Here is a 25,076-nt window from a genome sequence, read left to right as displayed (position 1 = left end):
AGTAAGCGCTCAATAAATACAGTTGATCGATTGTGTCCATATTCGTAATTTATTTTAATGCCTGTTATATTATACTCTCCCAAGGGCTTAGGACCATTCTCTGCACATAGTAAGCGCTCAATAAATACAGTTGATCGATTGTGTCCATATTCATAATTTATTTTAATGTCTGTTATATTATACTCTCCCAAGTGCTTACTACCATTCTCTGCACACAGTAAGCGCTCAATAAATACAGTTGATCGATTGTGTCCATATTCGTAATTTATTTTAAGGTCTGTTATACTCTCCCAAGTGCTTAGAACCATTCTCTGCACACAGTAAGCACTCAATAAATACAGTTGATCGATTGTGTCCATATTCGTAATTTATTTTAATGTGTGTCTCACCCTGTAGACTTTAAGCTCCTTATGGAATGGGAATATGCCTTCTAACTCTGTGGTATTGCACTCTCCCATATGCTTAGTACAGTGCTCTGTGCACAGTTAGCATTCAATACCTATGATTGATTAATTGAGAAGCAGCGTGGCTTAGCGGAAAGAGCCCGGGCTTGGGAGTCAGAGATTGTGGATTCGAATCCCGGCTCCACCACTTGTCAGCTGTGTGGCTTTGGGCAAGTCACTTAACCTCTCTGTGCCTCAGTCACCTCATCTGTAAAATGGGGATTCAGACTGTGAGCCCAACGTGGGACAACCTGATCACCTCGTGTCTACCCCAGTGCTTAGAACAGTGCTTGGCACATAGTAAGCGCTTAACAAATATAGTTATTGCTATTATTATTATTATTAATTGCCTGATAGCTTACTGCACTGATGCTTTCACAGTCTTGAAAACCGGTGGAGCATCCAGGTAGTTAGGGGGAGAGATTTCCAGGCTCAATTTTTCTGTTTTGTTTCTGCGAGTCAAAGCTCAACCCCTATCCAGTACTTAGAGGAGCAGCATGGCTTAGTGGAAAGAGCCCGGGCTTTGGAGTCAGAGGTCATGGGTTCAAATCCCGACTCTGCCAATTGTCAACAGCTGTGTGACTTTCGGCAAGTCACTTGACTTCTCTGTGCCTCAGTTCCCTCATCTGTAAAATGAGGATTAAGACTGCGAGCCCCCCGTGGGACAGCTTGATCACCTTGTAACCTCCCCAGCGCTTAGAACAGTGCCCTGCACATAGTAAGCACTTAATAAATGCCATCATCATCATTAGTACGGTGCCTGGCACGTAATAAGCACTTAACAAATACCGTAATTATTATCAATCAATCGTATTTATTGAGCGCTTACTATGTGCAGAGCACTGTAATTATTAGAACAGGGAATGTCCCAGGAGTCGAGGGGAGGGGATTAGGGGCTGCTGTGTAGATGATCTTTAGAGCAGGGAGAGGAGTAGGAATGGCAGGGAAGCTGTAACCCGGATTTGCATCACTGCAGTGATGCAGAAGGATTAGCAATTGCTAGACGTCTCCATAACAAATCATCTCAGTTCTTTGCACTATCCCCACTGCAGTTCAGTGTCTTCAGAGACCCAAGGAACTCCAGCATCCTCAAAGATCAAGCAAAGGGGAAGGCGAATGATTCTACACAGCTTTCTGTGAACTGTTGAACTGTTTCCAAAGTCTATTTTTTCATGCTTATAAATAATTGAAGAGAACAAGCCGGCAGCAGTGAAATTCATAATCGGTTGTCTTGCTCCTTCTATGAAGAAGGAAATAAAAGCTAATACTTGGACTTCATGGTTGAGGTTGAAGCAGCGGAGATTGATTTTTAGAGGTCTGGGGACATTATTTATCTCTTGTTCATCAAAAGATGGCCCCCCAAAACCAAACTGCTGATGCTATCAGTAGGGAATGGGCCCGTCTGAGCAATAATTGCATTGTGTGCGGCTGGCGATGCATGTTGCCGTGCGTTACCATGGAGGAGCTGGCTGGCTTTATAAGCAGGCAGGCTATTAAATCGGTGATTTATTTCTGTACCTGGAGGATTGCAGAGATAAAACAAAGAGGCAGCGCACGGAGTTTTGCGTGACATGCCCCACACTTAACCGAAGGCAGGTCAGTTAAAGATCCCGCACACTGGGAAGCTCTCCAACTATAAGCTCGCCCGTTGCAATTAGGGCCCCCGTTTGCTGGCCTCCTGGTTGGCTGCCCCTTTTCCCCTGCTTTAAAACATTGTTGCCCCAGTAATCTGGACCTAACTTGGCCTTGCGTTGTAGTTAAGGTTTGAAATCCGAGGCGTCTGAGATGAAGTGCTTTTTGTTGCAGTGCCAGAGTGTTTCACAGTTAAGGGGGTGGCTTTAAATGAGATGATTATTTTAAGCTTGTCACCCCTGGCAATGTGCCCAGCTGATGTTCGTTCTCTGATTTCTGAGGCATCACATTTTAAATGGTTTCTACAACTCATTGAAGTTGACCGCGGGCAAGGTTGAAGACGTAAGATGAATGAAACTGAGGAAACAAACTTGTTAAAGCGTAAACGACAGGTTTACAAAACTACGAGGTCAAGAGTATCAAATGATGGAATTTCAAAATATGGCTCGACTATTCCAAGGATGATGATGATAATAATTGGGGTATTTGTTAAGTACTGTATTTAACAGCATACTAAAAGCTGGGGTAGACATGAGATAATCAGGTCAGAGACAGTCCCTGTCCCACATGAAGCTCACAGTCTAAGAGGTAGAGAAAACAGGAATTTCACTCCCCCCATATGTCCCCTGCACCACACTCACACCCACACTTTAGAGAAGAGGAAAATGAAGCACAGAGCAGTGAAGTGATTTACCCAAGGTCACACAGGAGGCAAGAGACAGAGGCGGGTTTAGAACTCAAGTTTCCTGACTCTCAGGCCTGTTATCTAGGTCATACTGCCTCCAAAACAGCCAAGCCAGACACCTGGCTGCATTGGGATGCCCTTCTTTTCTCAGGGGAGGTTTGTAGGCCCTTTCTGAATCCTTGTATTTACCTGCTTGGGTAATTGACTACCAACAACTCAATCTGAGGCGGTGAAGATACCGGGAGGAAAGAGGGAGCAGAAGGCACGGAGCCCTGAGACTTAAGCCCCTGGAATTTTTCATTGGCACCCTTTGGATTCTCTGGGACTCTCGAATCTTGCCCTCAGGTAATGCTTCCTCTGAGTGACTGCAAACCTCCAGGTACACACACAACAGACACAACAGACGACCCAAAAGCCCATATCACCTAGGGAATAATAACACCTAGCATTTGTAGACGACTTTTTTATTTTTTTGCAAAGCATGTCCACGTCAATAATCTTTTTTTTATCCTCATTGCATCCCTGCGAAATGGGAAGAGGCAGGTATTCATTTGCTCAGTTATATTTATTGAGCACTTACTGTGTGTGGAGCATGGCACTAAGCGATTGAGAGAGTACAATATTTATTCATTCAATCGTATTTACTGAGCACTTACTGTGTGCAAAACACTGTACTAAACACTTGGGAGAGTACAATATAACAACAGACACATTCCTGCCCACAATGATCTCACAGTCAAAATACAACAATAAACGGACACATTCCCTGCGCACGACTAGCTATCTCATTGCCATTTTACAGATCAATCGCATTTATTGAGCGCTTACTGTGTGCAGAGCACTGTACTAAGCGCTTGGGAAGTACAAGTTGGCAACATATACAGTCCCTATCCAACAGTGGGCTCACAGTCTAGAAGATCATGGCAGAGAGAGGCTTATTGGTTTGACCAAGTTCACATGAGGCGAATGGCAAACCCAAATCTCCAGATTCACAGCCCCAAATGCTTTCTACTAGCCCCTCTCACCTTCTTCTACAGATAGTTTTTCCAGAGCTGGTAGAGGCTCCCAAGAATTATTACTTTTGGGAATGAAACATTACGGAACTTTGTTCCTGGGTAAAACATCTTTGAGAAAAGTCAGTCTTAGGAGCAGTACGCTCCCTCCATTTAGAATGGAGACTTCTTGCAAATGGTTTAACGCAGCACGGTTGCCATAGCTGGAATTTAGTCCAAAAGTATCAAAATTGATATTGTCGAGAAGATACAATACATTTAAAACATTGAAATGAAACTTTAAAAAAATACTTCGAAGGCTACGACGTATAAATCCTTTCTGCTTTCATACATCTTCTCGAGTTACTGACGGGGGAGGTTCAAGAAGCTGTGAAGCTTCTCCAATACCTAGAACAATTCTATTTTTTATTTTATTTGTGAAAGCTTTGCTGGGGATCCAAGTGGAGAAACTTCCCTGCAGTCATTGTAGAGATCATGTGCTCTAGTTACCTCCTGAGAGCACAGAACTGAGAGTTAGGAGACCCAGTTTCTAATCTTGGATCTGCCGCTTGACTGCTGTGTGACCTTCGGCAAGTCAGTTGATTTCTCTGGGCCTCAGTTTCTTCATCTGTAAAATAATAATAATAATAATGGTATTGGGAAGAATGTCTCTGTACTCCCACTCGTACTCCCACTCGCTTAGATTGTGAGCCCCATGTGGGATGAGTACCGTGTCCGATCCGATTATTTTATATCCACCCCAGCGTTTAGCACAGCACTTCATTATCATCATCATCAATTGTATTTATTGAGCGCTTACTGTGTGCAGAGCACTGTACTAAGCGCTTGGGAAGTACAAGTTGGCAAAATATAGAGACAGTCCCTACCCAACAGTGGGCTCACAGTCTAAAAGGGGGAGACAGAGAACAAAACCAAACATACTAAGAAAATAAAATAAGTAGAATAGATATGTACAAGTAAAATAAATAAATAGAGTAATAAATATGTACAAACATATATACATATATACAGCACTTGACACATAGCAGACACGTAAATACCACAAAATATTCCAGGCCCCTGATGAGGGGATCTCCCATTATAAAGGACAGAGTGGAGCCTTGATCCAGTCACAAAGACTTTGAGATTGAGGACTTCTGTGAAGGAACTGATCATTCGTTCATTCCTCCAATCGCATTTATTGAGCGCTTACGGTGTGCAGAGCACTGTACTAAGCGCTTGGGAAGTCCAAGTTGGCAACCTATAGAGACGGTCCCTACCCAACAACGGGCTCCCAGTCTAGAAGGGGGAGACAGACAACAGAACAAAGCATGTGGACAGGTGTCAAGTCATCAGAATAAATAAGATTATATTGCTAGTGGTCTGCACAGCATCATTCGCACTCACGTCTCTGACGGTTGTGCTCCTGCTGAGGCAACGGATGCAAAAAATGAATTACGGGCAGACGTGGACGCAACCATTTTAAAAGGAAAATACATCTGAGGGCAAAATGACCCCAGTATTATGCTGCGGTGTAGTGCCGGGTATAAATACTGAGATCTCTTCTAGACTGTGAGCCCACCGTTGGGTAGGGACTGTCTCTATATGTTGCCAATTTGTACTTCCCAAGCGCTTAGTACAGTGCTCCGCACATAGTAAGCGCTCAATAAATACGATTGATGATGATGATAAATACGATTGATGATGCTGCCAGCGTTAGCCAGTTATTTTCAGGATTCCTGCTGGGCCTAACTATCTTTCATACATGTCGACCTAGGTGGTTCTTTGTTCAGAAACCTTCACGATTGATTCTCGTAACCCTCGAAGCCATTTTCTTGCTTCTATTTCACCCGTCGGCTGAGGTGAGGTGCGGGTTAGACCCGATCTGCGGGGTGTCACCCCGACTGGAACAGCATTTGGCAAAAGAATTGAAGAATTAAAGAATTACTAAAGAATTGAAAAGGACAATTTTCAATTGCCGGAGCAGGGGCAGGCAAAAAAGTGGCCACCCACGGCTCAGAGCTCCCTTGTCACTGGGGCTCCGGGGCAGAAGCAGCGTGGCTCAGTGGAAAGAGCCCCGGCTTTGGAGTCACAGGTCGTGGGTTCAAATCCCGGCTCTGCCACTTGTCAGCTGTGTGACTTTGGGCTAGTCACTTCACTTCTCTGAGCCTCAGTTCCCCCATCTGGAAAATGGGGATTAAGACTGTAAGCCCCCCGGGGGACCACCTGATCCCCTTGTATCCCCCCCAGCACTTACAGTGCTTTGCACGTAGTAAGCGCTTAACAAATACCATTATTATAATATATATATATTTATGTATTTATATCCCCTTTAATAAAGGGAATGAAGACTGTGAGCCCCCGGTGGGACAACCTGATGACCTTGTAACCTCCCCAGCGCTTAGAACAGTGCTTGGCACAGGGTAAGTGCCTAACAAATACCGTTATTATAATATATATATATATTTATGTATTTATATCCCCTTTAATAAAGGGGATGAAGACTGTGAGCCCCCGATGGGACAACCTGATCACCTTGTAACCTCCCCAGCGCTTAGAACAGTGCTTTGCACGTAGTAAGCGCTTAACAAATACCATTATTATAATATATATATATTTATGTATTTATATCCCCTTTAATAAAGGGGATGAAGACTGTGAGCCCCCGGTGGGACAACCTGATCACCTGTGCCTCAGTTACCTCATCTGGAAAATGGGGATGAAGACTGTGAGCCCCCGGTGGGACAACCTCATCACCTTGTAACTTCCTCAGCGCTTAGAACAGTGCTTGGCACATAGTAAGCGCTTAATAAATGCCATTATTATTATTATTATTATTATTATTATTGTAACCTCCCCAGCTCTTAGAACAGTGCTTTGCACATAGTAAGTGCTTACTAAATGCCATTCCTATTATTATCATTATAATTATTAAATGCTTAGAACAGTGCTTGGCACATAGTAAGCGCTTAATAAATGCCAGTTATTATTATTATTATTGAATGATTATTATTATTATAGTAGGAGGCCCCGCCCACGGGCATTGACGAGGGCGTCGCGCCTCAGCCCCGCCGGGGCTCACGTGGGCCTCCTCGTTCCCTAGCAACGGGGCGCGCGGGCGTCACGTGGCCTCCTCGCGCCCTAGCGACCGGGCGCGTGTGCGCACGCGCGCGGGGCGGGGCCTTCCCCCCCGCCCTTCCCCGTGACGCCACTTCCGCCCGAGTCCGGAAGTCGGGCGAGCGCGTGACTTCGGCTCGCGCTGCCCGACGCCTGGGCCTCGGCTCGCGCCCGCGCCTGTGCTCGTGCCCGCGCCCAGGCTCCCCCCGACCCCCGGGGAAATCCCGCCCCCTGCTGGACAACTCAGAGCAGCGCGCCTGACGGGTAAGACCGGGGCGCGCTCGGGGACCGGCCCTCTCTGATCAATCAATCAATCATCATCATCATCAATCGTATTTATTGAGCGCTTACTGTGTGCAGAGCACTGTACTAAGCGCTTGGGAAGTACAAGTTGGTAACATATAGAGACAGTCCCTACCCAACAGTGGGCTCACAGTCTAAAAGGGGGAGACGGAGAACAAAACCAAACATACTAACAAAATAAAATAAATAGAATAGATATCAATCAATCAAACGTATTTACTGAGCGCTTACTGCGTGCAGAGCACTGTACTAAGCGCTTGGGAAGTACAAGTTGGCAGCTATGACGGCCCCTACCCAACAGCGGGCTCACAGTCTAGAAATGACGCCCATTAGGCCTCTCCCAAGCGCTTAGAGCAGTGCTCTGCACACTGTCACCGCCGAATAAGTACCACTGAATGAATGAACAAATGATGATGGCATTTATTAAACGCTTAGTATGTGCAAAGCACTGTTCTAAGCGCTGGGAAGGTTATGAGGTGATCAGGTTGTCCCACGTTGGGCTCACAGGCCTAATCCTCATTTTACAGATGAGGGAACTGAGGCCCAGTGAAGTGACTTGCCCAGAGTCACACAGCTGACAAGTGGCAGAGTGGGGATTTGAACCCACGGCCTCTGACTCCAAAGCTCGGGCTCTTTCCACTGAGCCAAAATGCCATTATTACTATTATTCATCTTCTAGACTGGGAGGCCCATTGTGGGGTCGGGATTGTCTCTCTCTCATGCCCATTTGGCCTCCCCAAGCGCTTAGAACAGTGCTCTGCACACTATCAGCGCTCAATAAGTACCATTGAATGAATGAACAAATGCCATTATTACTATTATTGTTCATCTTCTAGACCGGGAGGCCCGTTGTCGGGTCGGGATTGTCTCTCTCTCATGCCCATTTGGCCTCCCCAAGCGCTTAGAGCTGTGCTCTGCACACTGTCAGCGCTCAGTAAGTACCATTGAATGAATGAACAAATGCCGTTATTACTATTATTGTTCATCTTCTAGACTGGGAGGCCCATTGTGGGGTCGGGATTGTCTCTCTCTCATGCCCATTTGGCCTCCCCAAGCGCTTAGAACAGTGCTCTGCACACTGTCAGCGCTCAATAAGTACCATTGAATGAATGAACAAATGCCATTATAACTATTATTGTTCATCTTCTAGACCGGGAGGCCCGTTGTCGGGTCGGGATTGTCTCTCTCTGATGCCCATTTGTCCTCCTCAAGCGCTTAGAGCAGTGCTCTGCACACACTCAGCGCTCAATAACTATCATTGAATGAATGAACAAATGCCATTATTACTATTATTGTTCATCTTCTAGATTGGGAGGCCCGTTGTCGGGTCGGGATTGTCTCTCTCTGATGTCCATTTGTCCTCTCCCAAGCGCTTAGGGCAGTGCTCTGCACACAGTCAGCGCTCAATAAGTCCCATTGAATGAATGAACAAATGCCATTATTATTAATCTTCTAGACTGGGAGGCCATCTCTGTTGCCCAGTTGTCCTTCCCAAGCGCTTAGAACAGTGCTCTGCACACAGTCAGCGCTCAATAAGGACCATTGAATGACTGAACAAATGCCAGTATTACTATTATTATTCATCTTCTAGCCTGTGAGCCCGTTGTGGGGTCGGGATTGTCTCTCTCTGATGCCCATTTGTCCTCCCCAAGCACTTTGAGCAGTGCTCTGCACACAGTCAGCGCTCAATAAGTGCCATTGAATGAATGAACAAATGCCTTTTTATTATTATTCATCTTCTAGACTGTGAGCCCGTTGTGGGGTCGGGATTTTCTCTATATGTTGCCGATTTGTCCTCTCCTAAGCGCTTAGAGCAGTGCACTGCACACACTCAGCGCTCAGTAAGTACCACTGAATGAATGAACAAACACCGTTGTTATTATTATTATTCATCTTCTAGACAGTGAGGCCCGTTGTGGGGTCGGGACCATCTCTCTCTATTGCTGATTTGTCCTTCTCAAGCGCTGAGGGCAGTGCTTTGCACACAGTCAGCGCTCAATAAGTCCCATTGAATGAATGAACAAATGCCATTACTATTATTATTCATCTTCTAGACTGTGAGGCCCGTTGTCGGGTCGGGATTGTCTCTCTCTGTTGCCGATTTATCCTTCCCAAGTGCTTAGGGCAGTGCTCTGCACACAGTCAGCGCTCAATAAGTACCTTTGAATGAATGAACAAATGCCGTTATTACTATTATTAATAATCTTCTAGACTGTGAGGCCATTATGGGGTTGGGATTGTCTCTCTTTGTTGCCAATTTGTCCTCTCCCAAGCGCTGAGGGCAGTGCTCTGCACACAGCGCTCAGTAAGTACCATTGAGTGAATGAACAAATGCCATTACTATTATTATTATTCATCTTCTAGACTGGGAGGCCCGTTGTCGGGTCGGGATTGTCTCTCTCTCTTGCCGATTTGTCCTCTCCCAAGGGCTTGGGAGAGTGCTGTGCACACAGTCAGCGCTCAATAAGTACCATGGAATGAATGAGCAAATGCCATCATTATTATTGTTAATCTTCTACACTGTGAGGCCTGTTGTCGGGTCGGGATTGCCTCTCTCTGTTGCCAATTTGTCCTCTCCCAAGTGATGAGAGCTCTGCACACAGTCAGTGCTCAATAAGTACCATTGAATGAATGAACAAATGCCATTACTATTATTATTAATCTTCTAGACTGTGAGGCCCGTTGTGGGGTCGGGACCGTCTCTATCTATTGCCGATTTGTCCTTTCGAAGCGCTGAGGGCAGCGCTCTGCACACAGTCAGCGTTCAATAAGTACCATTGAATGAATGAGCAAATGCCATTAGTATTATTATTATTCATCTTCTCGACTGTGAGGCCCGTTGTCGGGTCGGGATTGTCTGTCTGTTGCCCAGTTGGACTTCCCAAGCACTGAGGACAGTGCTCTGCGCACAGTCGGCGCTCAATAAGCCCCATTGAATGAATGAACAAATGCCATCATTATTATTATTATTATTATTAATCTTCTAGACTGTGAGGCCCGTTGTCGGGTCGGGATTGTCTCTCTCTATTGCTGATTTGTCCTTCTCAAGCGCTGAGGGCAGTGCTTTGCACACAGTCAGCGCTCAATAAGTCCCATTGAATGAACAAATGCCGTTATTATTATTATTATTATTCATCTTCTAGACTGGGAGCCCGTTGTCAGGTCGGGATTGTCTCTCTCTGTTGCCGATTTGTCCTTCCCAAGCGCTTAGGACAGTGCTCTGCACACAGTCAGCGCTCAATTCATTCATTGTCGTATTTATTGAGCGCTTACTGTGTGCAGAGCACTGTACTAGGCACTTGGGAAGGACAAGTGGGCAACATATAGAGACGGTCCCTACCCAACAGTGGGCTCACGGTCTAGAAGAAGTACCACTGAATGAATGAATAAATGCCATTATTATTATTTATTATTATTATTATTATTATTATTATTATTATTATTAACCTTCTAGACTGAGGGGCCCGTTGTGGGGTCGGGACCGTCTCTATCTATTGCCGATTTGTCCTTCCCAAGCGCTTAGGGCAGTGCTCTGCACACAGTCAGTGCTCCATCAGTACGATGGAATGAAGGAACAAATGCCATTATTATTATTATTATTATTGTTATTATTAATAGTAATAATAATAATAATCTTCTAGACTGTGAGGCCCGTTGTGGGGTAGAGATGGTCTCTGTTGCCGATTTATCCTCTCCCAAGCGCTTAGGGCAGTGCTCTGCACACAGTCAGTGCTCCATCAGTACGATGGAATGAAGGAACAAATGCCATTATTATTATTATTATTATTATTATTATTATTGTTATTGTTATTATTCATCTTCTAGACTGTGAGCCTGTTGTGGGGTAGGGATTGTCTCTCTCTGTTCCCAGTTTGTCCTTCCCAAGCGCTTAGGACAGTGTGCGGCACACAACGCTCAATAAATATTCATTCAGTCGTATTTATTGAGCGCTTACTGTGTGCAGAGCACTGTAAATACGATGGAATGAATTGAATGACCAAATGCCGTTGTTGTTGTTGTTATTATTATTATTATTATTATTATTATTATTATTATTATTCTAGACTGTGAGCCCATTGTGGGGTCGGGACCGTCCCTATCTGGTGCCGATTTGTACTACCCAAGCGCTTAGGGCAGTGCTCTGCACACAGTGCTCAATAAATGCAATTGAATGAATGAACAAATGCCATTATTATTATTATTATTATGAGCCCATTGTGGGGTCGGGGTCTGGTGCCGATTTGTACTACCCAAGCACTTCGGGCAGTGCTCCGCACACAGTCAGCGCTAAATAAGTGCAATTGAATGAAAGAACAAATGCCATTGTTATTATTATTATTATTAATAATCTTCTAGCCTATGTGTGTGCCCATTGTGGGGTAGGGACCGTCTCTTTCTGGTGCCGATCTGGACTTCCCAAGCTCCTAGGACAGTGCTCTGCATGCAGTCAGCGCTCAATAAGTACAATTGAATGAATGAACAAATGCAATCATCATCATCATTATTATTATTAATAATAATAATCTTCTAGACTGTGAGCCCTTTGTGGGGTAGAGATTGTCTCTATTTGTTGCCGATCTGCACTTCCCAAACGCTTTGGACAGTGCTCTGCACATGGTCAGCGCTCAGTAAGTGCAACTGAATGAATGAATGAACAAATGCCATCAGTATTATATTATTATTATTAATCTTCTAGACTGTGAGCTCTGGGTAGGGACCGTCTCTGGTGCCGATTTGTCCTCTACCAAGTGCTTAGGACAGTGCTCTGCACACAGTCAGCGCTCAATAAAGATGATGGAATGATTGAAGAGCCCAGGGTAGACTGTGAGCTAGACTATTACTCTATTTATTTATTACTCTATTTATTTATTACTCTATTTATTTATTACTCTATTTATTTATTTATTACTCTATTTTGCTTGTACATATCTATTTTATTTATTTTATTTTGTTGGTATGTTTGGTTTTGTTCTCTGTCTCCCCCTTTTAGACTGTGAGCCCTCTCTTGGGTAGGGACTGTCTCTATATGTTGCCAATTTGTACTTCCCAAGCGCTTAGTACAGTGCTCTGCACATAGTAAGCGCTCAATAAATACGATTGATGATGATGATGATGTGAGCCCATTGTTGGGTACGGCCGTCCCTATATGTTGCCGACTTGTCCTTCCCAAGCGCTTAGTACAGTGCTCTGCACACAGTAAGCGCTCCAAAAATACGATTGAATGAATGAGTCAGAGGTCATGGGTTCTAATCCCGCCCCCACCGCTTGTCTGCTACCTCGGGCAAGTCACTTCACTAGAGAAGCAGTGTGGCTCAGTGGCAAGAGCCCGGGCTTGGGTGTCAGAGGTCATGGGTTCTAATCCCGGCTCCACCACTTGTCTGCTGTGTGACCTTGGGCCAGTCACTTCACTTCTCTGGGCCTCAGTGACCTCGTCTGGAAAATGGGGATGATGAAGACTGGGAGCTCCAGGTGGGACAACCTGATAAGCTTGTATCTCCCCCAGAGCTTAGAACAGTGTTTGGCACAGAGTAAGCGCTTAACAAATACCAACATTATTATTCTCTGGGCCCCAGTTCCCTCATCTGTAAAATGGGGATGAAGACTGAGCCCCACGTGGGACAACCTGACCTTGTAGTAATAATAATGGCATTTGTTAAGCGCTTACTATGTGCCGAGCACCGTTCTAAGCGCTGGGATGGATACAAGGTGATCAGGTTGTCCCACGTGGGGCTCACAGTCTTCATCCCCATTTTACAGATGAGGGAACTGAGGCCCAGAGAAGTGAAGTGACTTGCCCAGAGTCACACAGCTGACAAGTGGCGGAGCCGGGATTAGAACCCACGACCTCTGACTCCCAAGCCTGGGCTCTTTCCACTGAGCCACGCTGCTACCAACCCCAGCGCTTAGAACAGTGCTTAGCACATAGTAAGCGCTTAACAAATACCATAATAATAATTATTATTATTAAATAAACCTTCCTCCCCACCCCACCTTCACCCCCTCTGCCCACCAGGCACCTTTCCAGGGGAACCAGGTTAGCGTCTCCCCCAATTCCCCATGGTCACCCACACTGTCATCCTGTTTTCACTTCTCTAATCTTCCGGACAACCAGGTTTAAAGGGCTTGTAATAAGTGTGTGGGTGGGTGGGGGTGTGTGTTCGTTCTAATCAATCAATCAATCAATTGTATTTATTGAGCACTTACTGTGTGCAGAGCACTGTACTAAGGAAGGAGGCAAATAGCAGTCAAATAATAATACTAGTATTTTGTTGATAATGATGGCATTTTATTAAGCGCTTACTATGTGCAAAGCACTGTTCTAAGCGCTGGGGAGGTTACAAGGTGATCAGGTTGTCATCATCATCATCATCAATCATATTTATTGAGCACTTACTGTGTGCAGAGCACTGTACTAAGCGCTTGGGAAGTACAAATTGGCAACATATAGAGACAGTCCCTACCCAACAGTGGGCTCACAGTCTAAAAGGGGGAGACAAAACCAAACACAGTCTAAAAGGGGGAGACAAAACCAAACATACTAACAAAATAAAATAAATAGAATAGATATGTACAAGGAAAATAAATAAATAAATAGAGTAATAGATATGTGCAAACATATATACATATATACAGGTGCTGTGGGGAAGGGTAGGAGGTAAGATGGGGGGATGGAGAAGGGGACGAGGGGGAGAGGAAGGAAGGGGCTCAGTCTGGGGGGGCTCACAGTCTTCCTCCCCATTTTACAGATGAGGGAACTGAGGCACAGAGAAGTGAAGTGACTTGCCCAGGCTCACACAGCTGACAATTGGTGGAGCTGGGATTTGAACCTATGACCGCCGACTCCAAAGACCGGGATCTTTTCCACTGAGCCATTCTTATTCTCTAAGGACTGACTATGTGCCAAGCACTGTTTTTCTTTTTATAATTAGTAATTATGACATTTGTTAAGCGCTGACTATGTGCCAATCCACCGTTCTGAGCGCTGGGGGAGACACAGGGTAATCGGGGTGTCCCACGTGGGGCTCACAGCCTTCATCCCCGTTTTACAGAGGGAGGTAACTGAGGCACAGAGAAGTGAAGTGGCTTGCCCAAGGTCACACAGCAGGCAAGCAGTGGAGTCAGGATTAGAACCCACATCCTCTGATTACCACTCTTGCCCATAAACTACACTACTTCTTGAGTCTGGGATGATTGGAGCTTGCAATTAGTTCTCACATTCATTTCGTACTATTTTATTTCTGTGTTCAAAAACACAGAACCCTGGACCAGTGCAACTGTGGAAAGGATGCTGCTTGACCTGATATATACCCATATTGATTATTATTATTATTATTATTGTTATTATTATTATTACTACTACTACTAAATGCCATTGAGTCGTTTCCGATTCATAGCGACTCCATGGATATTCTTTCTCCAGAATGTTCTGTCCTCTGCCTTAATCCGCAACCTTTCTAATCATCATCATCATCAATCGTATTTATTGAGCGCTTACTGTGTGCAGAGCACTGTACTAAGCGATTGGGAAGTACAAGTTGGTAACATATAGAGACAGTCCCTACCCAGCAGTGGGCTCACAGTCTAAAAGGGGGAGACAGAGAACAAAACCAAACAAACTAACAAAATAAAATAAATAGAATAGATATGTACAAGTAAAATAAGTAAATAGAGTAATAAATATGTACAAACATACATATATACAGGATAATAGTTCTAATAGTTCTTTTGTTATCGTTGTGATGGTCTCTATCCATCTAGCTGCTGGTCTGCCTCTTCCATGTTTTCCCTGGACTTTTCCTAGCATTGGTGTCTTCTCCAGAGAATTGAGGCCTCAAAATATAATCCAAGTCGAGTCATTTGGCCTTCCGAAGACCACCGTGCTTTAATTTGCTCTAAAATCCATTTATTCGTCTTTCGGGCAGTCCGCGGTACCCGCAAAAGCCTTCTCCAACACCGCATTTCAAAAGAATCGATGTTCTTTCTACCCTGTTTTTTCACTGTCCGGCTTTCAGACCCGTACGTTGTCACTGGAAGTACCATAGACTTGACAATTTGTATTTTAGTGGCATTTCAAACCGAGCCCGTGGCAGTTGATGGCGTACGCTCTCCTGGCCTCGAGTGGTGTTAAAATGGTGGGCAAGAGAGGGAGGGAAAAGGGAACATAAACTATCTGTGGTTTATTTCTACATTTTAAAGTTTCTTTTCGGAAACTTTTTCCTCAAGAGGGACGTCGACCTACATAGGAAAACCACCTGAGAATTAAGCTTAAGTTTAGAAAAAGTTGCAGGAACCTCCACTTGGGCCTCAGGACCCCTGACTGTCGATCTCCTCTCCCCTAGGACAGTTCAACGACATCCAAACGGCACATGACATTAACAGTAGACTAGGGCAGACACTTTGGCTTTTATTCTGTGGTCCCAAGTGCCCGGAACAGTACTCTACACACGGGGGGTCAATGATGACTGAATTCAGCATCGTTTACTTCCCGAGATAAAAGATACCTTTTTTTTCCCCCATATTTTTGTAGATTTTGCCCTCTGAGGAGACATTCGCGGCCGCAAGTGTTGTCATCATGGGGAATCAGCTAGCCGGCATCGCCCCCTCCCAGATCCTTTCAGTGGACAGTTACTTTTCAGACATCCACGACTTCGAATACGACAAAAGCCTGGGGAGCACTCGGTTTTTCAAAGTTGCCCGAGCCAAGCACCGAGAAGGCTTCGTGGTGGTGAAGGTCTTTGCCATCCAGGATCCAACCCTACCTTTAACTAGCTACAAACAAGAGCTGGAGGAGCTGAAAATCCGGCTTCATTCGGCGCAGAACTGCCTGCCCTTTCAGAAGGCCACAATGACCGAAAAGGCGGCCATGCTCTTCAGACAGTACGTGCGAGACAATCTCTACGACCGAATCAGCACCCGCCCGTTCCTCAACAACATCGAGAAGCGGTGGATCGCATTCCAGATCCTGACCGCCGTGGACCAGGCGCACAAATCGGGGGTCCGTCACGGGGACATCAAGACCGAAAACGTGATGGTCACCAGTTGGAATTGGGTCCTTCTCACCGACTTTGCCAGTTTCAAGCCAACTTACCTGCCGGAGGACAATCCGGCGGACTTCAACTATTTCTTCGACACTTCGCGGAGGAGGACCTGTTATATTGCTCCCGAGCGCTTTGTTGACGGCGGCATGTTCGCCACAGAGCTAGAATATATGCGAGATCCTTCAACGCCGCTGGTAGATTTGGCAAGCAGCAACCAGAGAACAAGAGGAGAATTGAAGCGTGCGATGGACATATTTTCCGCAGGTATTCAAGTAGGATCACCCGGAGAGGAATACCGAATGTGTTTTTATTTTTATACTGAGAATTGAAAAGCCTTAATATAGGCTGTAGGTCCGTAAGTCACCTAGTAGAGTTGTATTTTTTAATGGTATTTGGTAAGTGCTTATGCTAAACACTGGGGTAGATACAAGATCATCATCATCATCATCAATCATATTTATTGAGCGCTTACTGTGTGCAGAGCACTGTACTAAGCGCTTGGGAAGTCCAAGTTGGCAACATATAGAGACAGTCCCTACCCAACAGTGGGCTCACAGTCTAAATGGGGGAGACAGAGAACAAAACCAAACATACTAACAAAATAAAATAAATAGAATAGATATATACAAGTAAAATAAATAAGTAGATAATCAGTCTTGCCCCACATGGGGCTCACAATTGAGTTGCTCCTTGGTTCCCAAATGACCCTGTTGATTGTGTGGGAGACTATCTCGGAGCGTGAGTGGTGTTGAGAGAGAATCTGTTGCACGCCGAGTCCCGGAAAATTCAGAAGATCACCTCTCCGGACTCCTTGCCATTCAGCTGGCAGTAAACTCTAAAGTTTTTCGAAAGCTACTTTCCCTATTAACCAGTGTATTCGTTTGTATTGAGAAGTGTATTCTCCATTTACTCTGAGAGTGATTATTTCTGTTGCAGTGCTTGTTTTAGTTAATAATTTTAGGTTCAGTCCTCCTGTTTGGCATCTACAGCATTGCGAGGGACTAAAGTGTTTCATAAATAGGCAGGTCATCACTACGCTCTAGTCTGTAGCAATATTGCCCCATAAAACGCCGTTGCATCTGGGCTTCCCCATCCCTAAAATGTGGAAGAGTCAAGCTTATTATCCATTTTAATGTGACATGTTTTCTGTGCCTTTTTATTACACAAGAGGCAATTAGTAGTAGTAATAATCTTAAGTGTTTACTGTGGGTGGAGCATTGTACTCAGTCCTTGGACAATTTATTACTCTATTTATTTATTTATTACTCTATTTTACTTGTACATATCTATTCTATTTATTTTATTTTGTTAATATGTTTTGTTTTGTTCTCTGTCTCCCCATTCTAGACTGTGAGCCCACTGTTGGGTAGGGACCGTCTCTATATGTTGCCAACTTGTACTTCATCATCATCATCATCATCATCATCATCATCAATTGTATTTATTGAGCGCTTACTGTGTGCAGAGCACTGTACTAAGCGCTTGGGAAGTACAAGTTGGCAACATATAGAGACAGTCCCTACCCAATAGTGGGCTCACAGTCTAAAAGGGGGAGACAGAGAACAAAACCAAACATACCAACAAAATAAAATAAATAGGATAGAAATGTACAAGTAAAATAAATAAATAAATAAATAAATAAATAGAGTAATAAATGTGTACAACCATATATACATATATACAGGTGCTGTGGGGAAGGGAAGGAGGTAAGATGAGGGGGATGAAGAGGGGGACGAGGGGGAGAGGAAGGAAGGGGCGCAGTCTGGGAAGGCCTCCTGGAGGAGGTGAACTCTCAGTAGGGCCTTGAAGGGAGGAAGAGAGCTAGTTTGGTGGACGGGGTACTTCCCAAGCGCTTAGTACAGTGCTCTGCATACAGTAAGCGCTCAATAAATACGATTGATTGATTGACAATCAAAAGCTAGTGCTACCTACCCAGTTTATGTGACCACTAGATTTCTAGGACCTTCTTTATTCCCACTCTCATCACAGGGGAATTAAAATGGAGTTTTTCAGGGATTCTGAAAGACTTGTTTGGCCCATTAATATCACAGCTGAGGCACTCTTAAAAAAAAATACCTGGGGTATTAAGAGTACAGATGTTTATGAAGATTCACTGTCAGTTGTTTCTAAGAACAAGACCTTGGAACCTTGATCATCTGTTCCCCTGGAGTTCAAGGAGGGTTTTGGAAAAGAGATTATCTTATTTTTTTAGCCCCAGATTATGACTGATCTAATATGTCATCCATAGGACTAGAAGATATTTCTAGCTGCTCACTTAAATGCACCAGACACTTGAGCTTAACTAAATCTAGGAAATCCTGCTCATTTGTTTCTAAGAACAAGACCCTGGAACCTTAATCATCTGTTCCACTGGAGTTCAAGGAGGGTTTTGGAAAAGAGATTATCTTATTTTTTTAGCCCCAGATTATGACTGATCTAATATGTCATCCATAGGACTAGAAGATATTTCTAGCTGCCCACTTAAATGCACCAGACACTTGAGCTTAACTAAATCTAGGAAATCCTGCTCATTTGTGTTTCTAAGAACAAGACCCTGGAACCTTGATCACCTGTTCCACTGGAGTTCAAGGAGGGTTTTGGAAAAGAGATTATCTTATTTTTTTAGCCCCAGATTATGACTGACCTAACATGTCATCCATAGGACTAGAAGATATTTCTAACTGCCCACTTAAATGCACCAGACACTTGAGCTGAACTAAATCTAGGAAAATCCTGCTCATTTGTATTTCTAAGAACAAGACCCTGGGACCCTGATCACCTGTTCCACTGGAGTTCAAGGAGGGTTTTGGAAAAGAGTTTATCTTATTTTTTTAGCCCCAGATTATGACTGACCTAACATGTCATCCATAGGACTAGAAGATATTTCTAGCTGCCCGCTTAAATGCACCAGACACTTGAGCTGAACTAAATCTAGGAAAATCCTGCTAATTTGTATTTCTAAGAACAAGACCCTGGGACCCTGATCACCTGTTCCACTGGAGTTCAAGGAGGGTTTTGGAAAAGAGTTTATCTTATTTTTTTAGCCCCAGATTATGACTGACCTAACATGTCATCCATAGGACTAGAAGATATTTCTAGCTGCCCGCTTAAATGCACCAGACACTTGAGCTGAACTAAATCTAGGAAAATCATGCTCATTTGTATTTCTAAGAACAAGACCCTGGGACCCTGATCACCTGTTCCACTGGAGTTCAAGGAGGGTTTTGGAAAAGAGTTTATCTTATTTTTTTAGCCCCAGATTATGACTGACCTAACATGTCATCCATAGGACTAGAAGATATTTCTAGCTGCCCACTTAAATGCACCAGACACTTGAGCTGAACTAAATCTGGGAAATCCTGCTCATTTGTTTGTATACGATAGTCTTTATTTTGTTTCTGAAATACAAGCTGTTAACTGCCTCAGTGAAACTGCCCGGATTCCCTGGAAAGACAGGGTAAGCTTTCCACCACCTCATTTACGCTGCTTGTAACAAAGCAGGGAAGGAAGGGTGGTGACTCTGAGGGGATTTGGGTGTCGACACCTAGGATTGGCACGTGTGGAACAGCCATGACCCGGGGAGGTCGGGGGTCTTTGCGCTGCTCGAGCCCCCTTTTCTGCCCCTCACTGTGGTATGGCAGAGCCCATCCCTGCAGGACCTAGGGGCCCGCAACAGCCTGGACCCTCTAGCCCGGAGTCTTTATCATCATCAATCGTATTTATTGAGTGCTTACTGTGTGCAGAGCACTGTACTAAGCTCTTGGGAAGTACAAATTGGCAACATATAGAGACATTCTCTGCCCAACAGTGGGCTCACAGTCTAAAAGGGGGAGACAGAGAAGAAAACCAAACTAACAAAATAAAATAAATAGAATAGATATGTACAAGTAAAATAAATAAATAAATGAATAGAGTAATAACTATGTACAGACATGTATACATATATACAGGTGCTGTGGGGAAGGGAAGGAGGTAAGATGGGGGGATGGAGAGGGGGACGAGGGGGAGAGGAGGGAAGGGGCTCAGTCTGGGAAGGCCTCCTGGAGGAGGTGAGCTCTCAGGAGGTCCTTGAAGGGAGGAACAGAGCTAGCTTGGCGGATGGGCAGAGGGAGGGCATTCCAGGCCTGGGGGATGACGTGGGCTGGGGGTCGATGGCGGGACAGGCGAGAACGAGGTATGGTGAGGAGATTAGCGGCAGAGGAGCGGAGGGTGCGGTCTGAGCTATAGAAGGAGAGAAGGGAGGTGAGGTAGGAAGGGGCGAGGTGATGGACAGCCTTGAAGCCCAGGGTGAGGAGTTTTAGACAGGACGAGTTAGATCTCAGGGGGACTGTGGCCTTTGAGATCCAAGAGAAAGACTTGGCGACTGCCACCGCTTCTGTCCCGAGCCGTGCCCCCACTTAGGGATTCTTGTGTTTCTCAATGTTCCAGGTGCCTGTACATTGTTGATAATTTACTGTTCTTTTCTATGCATCTGTCCTCCCCCACCTAGATGTGGGTGTCAGGGATCACATCTGAATTGTTTATTACTCTATTTATTTATTTATTTATTTATTTATTTTACTTGTACATATCTATTCTATTTATTTTATGTTGTTAGTATGTTTGGTTTTGTTCTCTGTCTCCCCCTTTTAGACTGTGAGCCCACTGTTGGGTAGGGACTATCTCTATATGTTGCCAACTTGGACTTCCCAAGCGCTTAGTACAGTGCTCTGCACCCAATAAGCGCTCAATAAATACGATTGATTGATTGATGTAGCAGTTCAGGGGAAGCAGCATGTCAGAGTGGATAGAGCCCGGGCATCAGAAGGTCATTGGTTCTAATCCCGGCTCTGCCACTTGTTTGCTCTGTGACCCTAGGCCCACTGTTGGGTAGGGACTGTCTCTATATGTTGCCATCTTGTACCTCCCAAGCGCTTAGTACAGTGCTCTGCACACAGTAAGCGCTCAATAAATACGATTGATTGATTGATTTCCCTTTTCTGTGTGTCAGTTATCTCAGCTGCAGAAATGGGGATTGAGACTGTGAGCCCGACGAGGGACAGGGACTGTAGCCAACCCAATTTGTTTGTATCCACCCCAGCGCTTAATGCACAGTATGTGCTTAACGAATACTACAAAATTAGTATTAATGTACTCAGTATTAATGTGTACTAAGAGACACATTCCCTGCCCACAATGAACTGCAGTATTCACTGAACCCCTACTATGTGAGCCCACTGTTGGGTAGGGAGTGTCTCAACTTGTACTTCCCAAGCGCTTAGTACGGTGCTGTGCACACAGTAAGCGCTCAATAAATACGATTGATTGATTAATTGCAGTTCATTGTGGACGGGGAATGTCTCTTATATTGTTGTGTTGTAATCTCCCAAACAGTACAGTGCCATGCACACAACAAGCGCTCAATAAATATGATTGATTGATTGATTCATCGAGCTAAGCAACTGTAAGCGTCAGGTGCTCCTCCAAACTTTTCCTTTTTACATCAACACTTTGAAGGTTTTGTCCTTCTTTGATGGGGTTCGGTTCAAAAGTTGTTGCCCGGTGTAGAACTAAAAACATTGTTTTCATAAACAGAGCTGGAATGGATCTCAAGAGATTATCTAGCACCCAACTCTTCCCAGACAAGTGAATGACTAACCCAGATGGCAGTTTATTCTGTAAAAACCCCCAAAAAACAAATTTAGGGGATGGAGGTGCCATAGCATCTCCAGGTAGCTTATTCTAGTTATCAGCCTGATAGTTGAGAAGTATTGTAAAAGTCAAGTTTTTCCATTGTTTCTCAGTTTTTCTGTAATTCGTAGAATGAGAAAGATCTAAGAAAGGCTGGAAATATTTTTCCATCCGCTGGTTTGGGCTATTTGTAGCCTTTCATTTGATTTTACAGTTCAAGTTTTTAAAAGGTTTTCATCGTTCTGTCTTAATGTGAACAAGATGTGCTTAATGTCTCGTTGCCGCCTTTATGACTGTTTTTCATGGACTGTTTCTTTTCTGTGATGCTTCCCAGGATGTGTAATTGCTGAGTTGTTTACAGAAGGTGTACCACTGTTTGACCTGTCTCAGCTTTTGGCCTATAGGAATGGACACTTTTCCCCCGACCAAGTATTAAATAAGATCGAAGATCACAGCATCAGAGAACTGGTAAATGTCGGGTGTGCTGTAGAAGCATTGCTTTGCTACTAAGAATTTTAGCCTCCTTCTATACAGTTGCTCAACTGTATTTTATTTGCAGTTCTAAAATCTGTCCCTCATTCTCTTACTTCTCCCGGTCCAGGTTACTCAGATGATTCGCTGTGAACCAGATAAACGTTTAGGGGCAGAAGATTATTTAAAGCAGCAACGTGGCAATGCCTTTCCCGAAATATTTTACACTTTCCTTCAGCCTTATATGGCTCAGTTTGCCAAGGAGACATTTATCTCCGCAGATGAGCGTATTCTGGTCATCCGTAAAGATCTGGACAACATCATTCACAATCTCTGTGGGCACGACCGAACTGAAAAGGCCGAGGGCGAGACCAAGGAGAATGGGCTGGTTATTTTGGTGTCCGTGATAACGTCCTGTTTACAGACCCTCAAGTACTGTGATTCGAAACTTGCTGCCCTGGAGCTCGTTCTTCATTTGGCCCCCAGACTAAGTGTGGAAATCCTGCTGGACCGCATGACGCCTTACCTTCTGCATTTCAGTAACGACTCTGTGCCCAGGGTGAGGGCAGAAGCTGTGAGGACGCTGACCAAAGTTCTTGCCCTTGTCAAAGAAGTGCCACGGAACGACGTCAATATTTATCCGGAGTACATCTTGCCGGGCATCGCACATTTGGCTCAGGATGAGGCCACGATCGTCAGGCTCGCTTATGCTGGTAAGAGTTGACCTTGCAACTACTAAAGCGTCTTGTAGATTTTGAAAAGTAATCGCTCAGCCTTCGGTTAGGACTCTGATTTCAGTGGGCATTCCAGGCGAAAGTGAGGGTCCCGTACAGTGCGAGATACCTTTCAGATTTTGAGAAATTTATTGGTAACGGTTGGAATATCTCTTGGCTCAACTCCGTGTTAGCCTGCTGCTTTTGAATGTTCAGCATCCCGGGTGATAGTGATCGTGAGACTCTTACCAGATAAAGATTTGACAGAAGAATTTGACTTTCACAATTTAAATTTAACGCAGTGGTCCCAAGAAGTTTATTTTATAGGGTCATTACAGTCTCACTTCAAGTGCTGGAATTTTGTGGAGTCTCGGATTTAAGCTAATAAAAGGCAGCTGGATGTAGTGGTAGAGAATGATTTGTTGTGACTGGCAGTTTGATAGTGAAGCACGCTGACTTGCCTATGACTCAAGGGTCTCCGTCCTCCAGGCTCTTTCGGGATTAAGCCAGAATATACCAAACTCTGTCAGTCTGCTCTACCTGGCATTAAGGCAAGTGAGTTTTGAGTCCAGCACAGTCCCACACTTGAAATGAACTCCGGAAATGTTTCTGTCTACATGGGAAATGAACTGTTATTAATGCTAATCAATTGTTGCAATGCTTTAAATCATAAAGACTGGGTTTGAGAATTTATCCCAAGATCGTGTGCCTGCAAGCGCACAACTAAATATCTTCGAAAACACGATGGTTTAAACAGTATTTGCCCCACTGATTCCTATAGAAGCCTGGGGACAGCGAGGCTCAGTGGAAAGAGCCCGGGCTTTGGAGTCAGAGGTCATGGGTTCAAATCCCGGCTCCGCCAAATGTCAGCTGTGTGACTTTGGGCAAGTCACTTACCTTCTCTGGGCCTCAGTTCCCTCATCTGTAAAATGGGGATGAAGACTGTGAGCCCCCAGTGGGACAACCTGATCACCTTGTAACCTCCCCAGCGCTTAGAACAGTGCTTTGCACATAGTAAGCACTTAATAAATGCCATCATTATTATTAGTGGTAGTATTATATAAAGGATTTTAATCTTGGTTTATGTCCTGCATTCAGTAAATAACAGTATTCTTGGATTTAGGTGCTTTGGTGTTCCCCGAGAAGAACTGCAGGGGTATTTGTAAATACGAGAAGCCAAGAGGAATTGAATCTGCTCAGTGGCTATTTTTTGAGCACCTGCTATATGCAGAGCACTGAAATAAGCATTTGGGGGAGTGCAGTACAACAGAGTCCATTGCCATTGCAGTCTTCTGAGAGAGGGAGACATTACTGTAAATTGCAAGTAGGGGAATAGAGATTAAGGATGTTTACGCTGTGGGCTTAGGCTGAGTAACGAAGAGCTCGAGAGCTACACAGCCAAGTGCAGAGTCGATGCAGAGGGGCGAGTAAATGGGGAAGTGTTGGACAGGAAAACCTCTTGAAGGATTTTTAGTAGGGTTTTGAAGTTGGGGAGGAGTAGTGTATTGTTGGATGCGAAGCGGGTGAGAGGCGATGTAAGCAAGGGGTTGGCGGTGAGGCGGATGAGAGGGAGGTACAGCGAGAAGGAGCAAGGGTTCTAGGAAGATGAGAGGTGATGGGGCCAGAGGTAGAGGGATCGATTTAGAGAGCAGGTAGGATATCCCTTCTTGAGAAACAGTGGGGAAGGACAGTAGAGTGAGAAAGTTTACATGTGAGAATAAGTAAAACAGATCATTTTACCCCAGAAAAGTACTTGATCAGGTCGGGGATTAGGGACACTGGTGGTTTCAGCAGGGAGTCAAAAAATTCTCAAATAGCTTGGTAGGGGCTGAAGGTTTGGAAGCTGAAGAGGAAGCCATAGGATAGTTGCCTTGTAGAAAAAAACAAGTGAATTTTAACAGGTGGACTGGTAATGGTAAACATGAATTGATAAATGTTCCATAATGTGGATGAGAAAATAGATGGTTATCCAACTCAATCTCAGGGAAAGGCGACCCCCCCGCCAAAAAAAT

At 44.6% G+C, this 25,076-nt stretch overlaps 1 protein-coding gene across 1 annotated transcript in view; it reads left to right on the top strand.

The window, feature by feature from the left end:
* Positions 1–7,048: 7,048 nt before the first annotated feature.
* The window catches only part of PIK3R4 (phosphoinositide-3-kinase regulatory subunit 4), a 55,557-nt gene continuing 37,529 nt past the window's right edge, over positions 7,049–25,076 (top strand). The window contains exons 1-4 of the mRNA XM_038766524.1: positions 7,049–7,133; positions 15,700–16,474; positions 22,215–22,348; positions 22,482–23,064. Of these exons, the coding sequence (XP_038622452.1) occupies positions 15,745–16,474; positions 22,215–22,348; positions 22,482–23,064 (1,447 nt within the window). The 5' untranslated portion in view covers positions 7,049–7,133; positions 15,700–15,744. The remainder of the gene's footprint in view (positions 7,134–15,699; positions 16,475–22,214; positions 22,349–22,481; positions 23,065–25,076) is intronic.

The sequence above is a fragment of the Tachyglossus aculeatus genome, chromosome 2 (assembly GCF_015852505.1).
Source record: "Tachyglossus aculeatus isolate mTacAcu1 chromosome 2, mTacAcu1.pri, whole genome shotgun sequence".
NCBI lineage: Eukaryota > Metazoa > Chordata > Mammalia > Monotremata > Tachyglossidae > Tachyglossus > Tachyglossus aculeatus.
The sequence above is the reverse complement of the archived record's forward strand: the minus strand, read 5'-3'. Positions and strand labels throughout refer to the sequence as shown.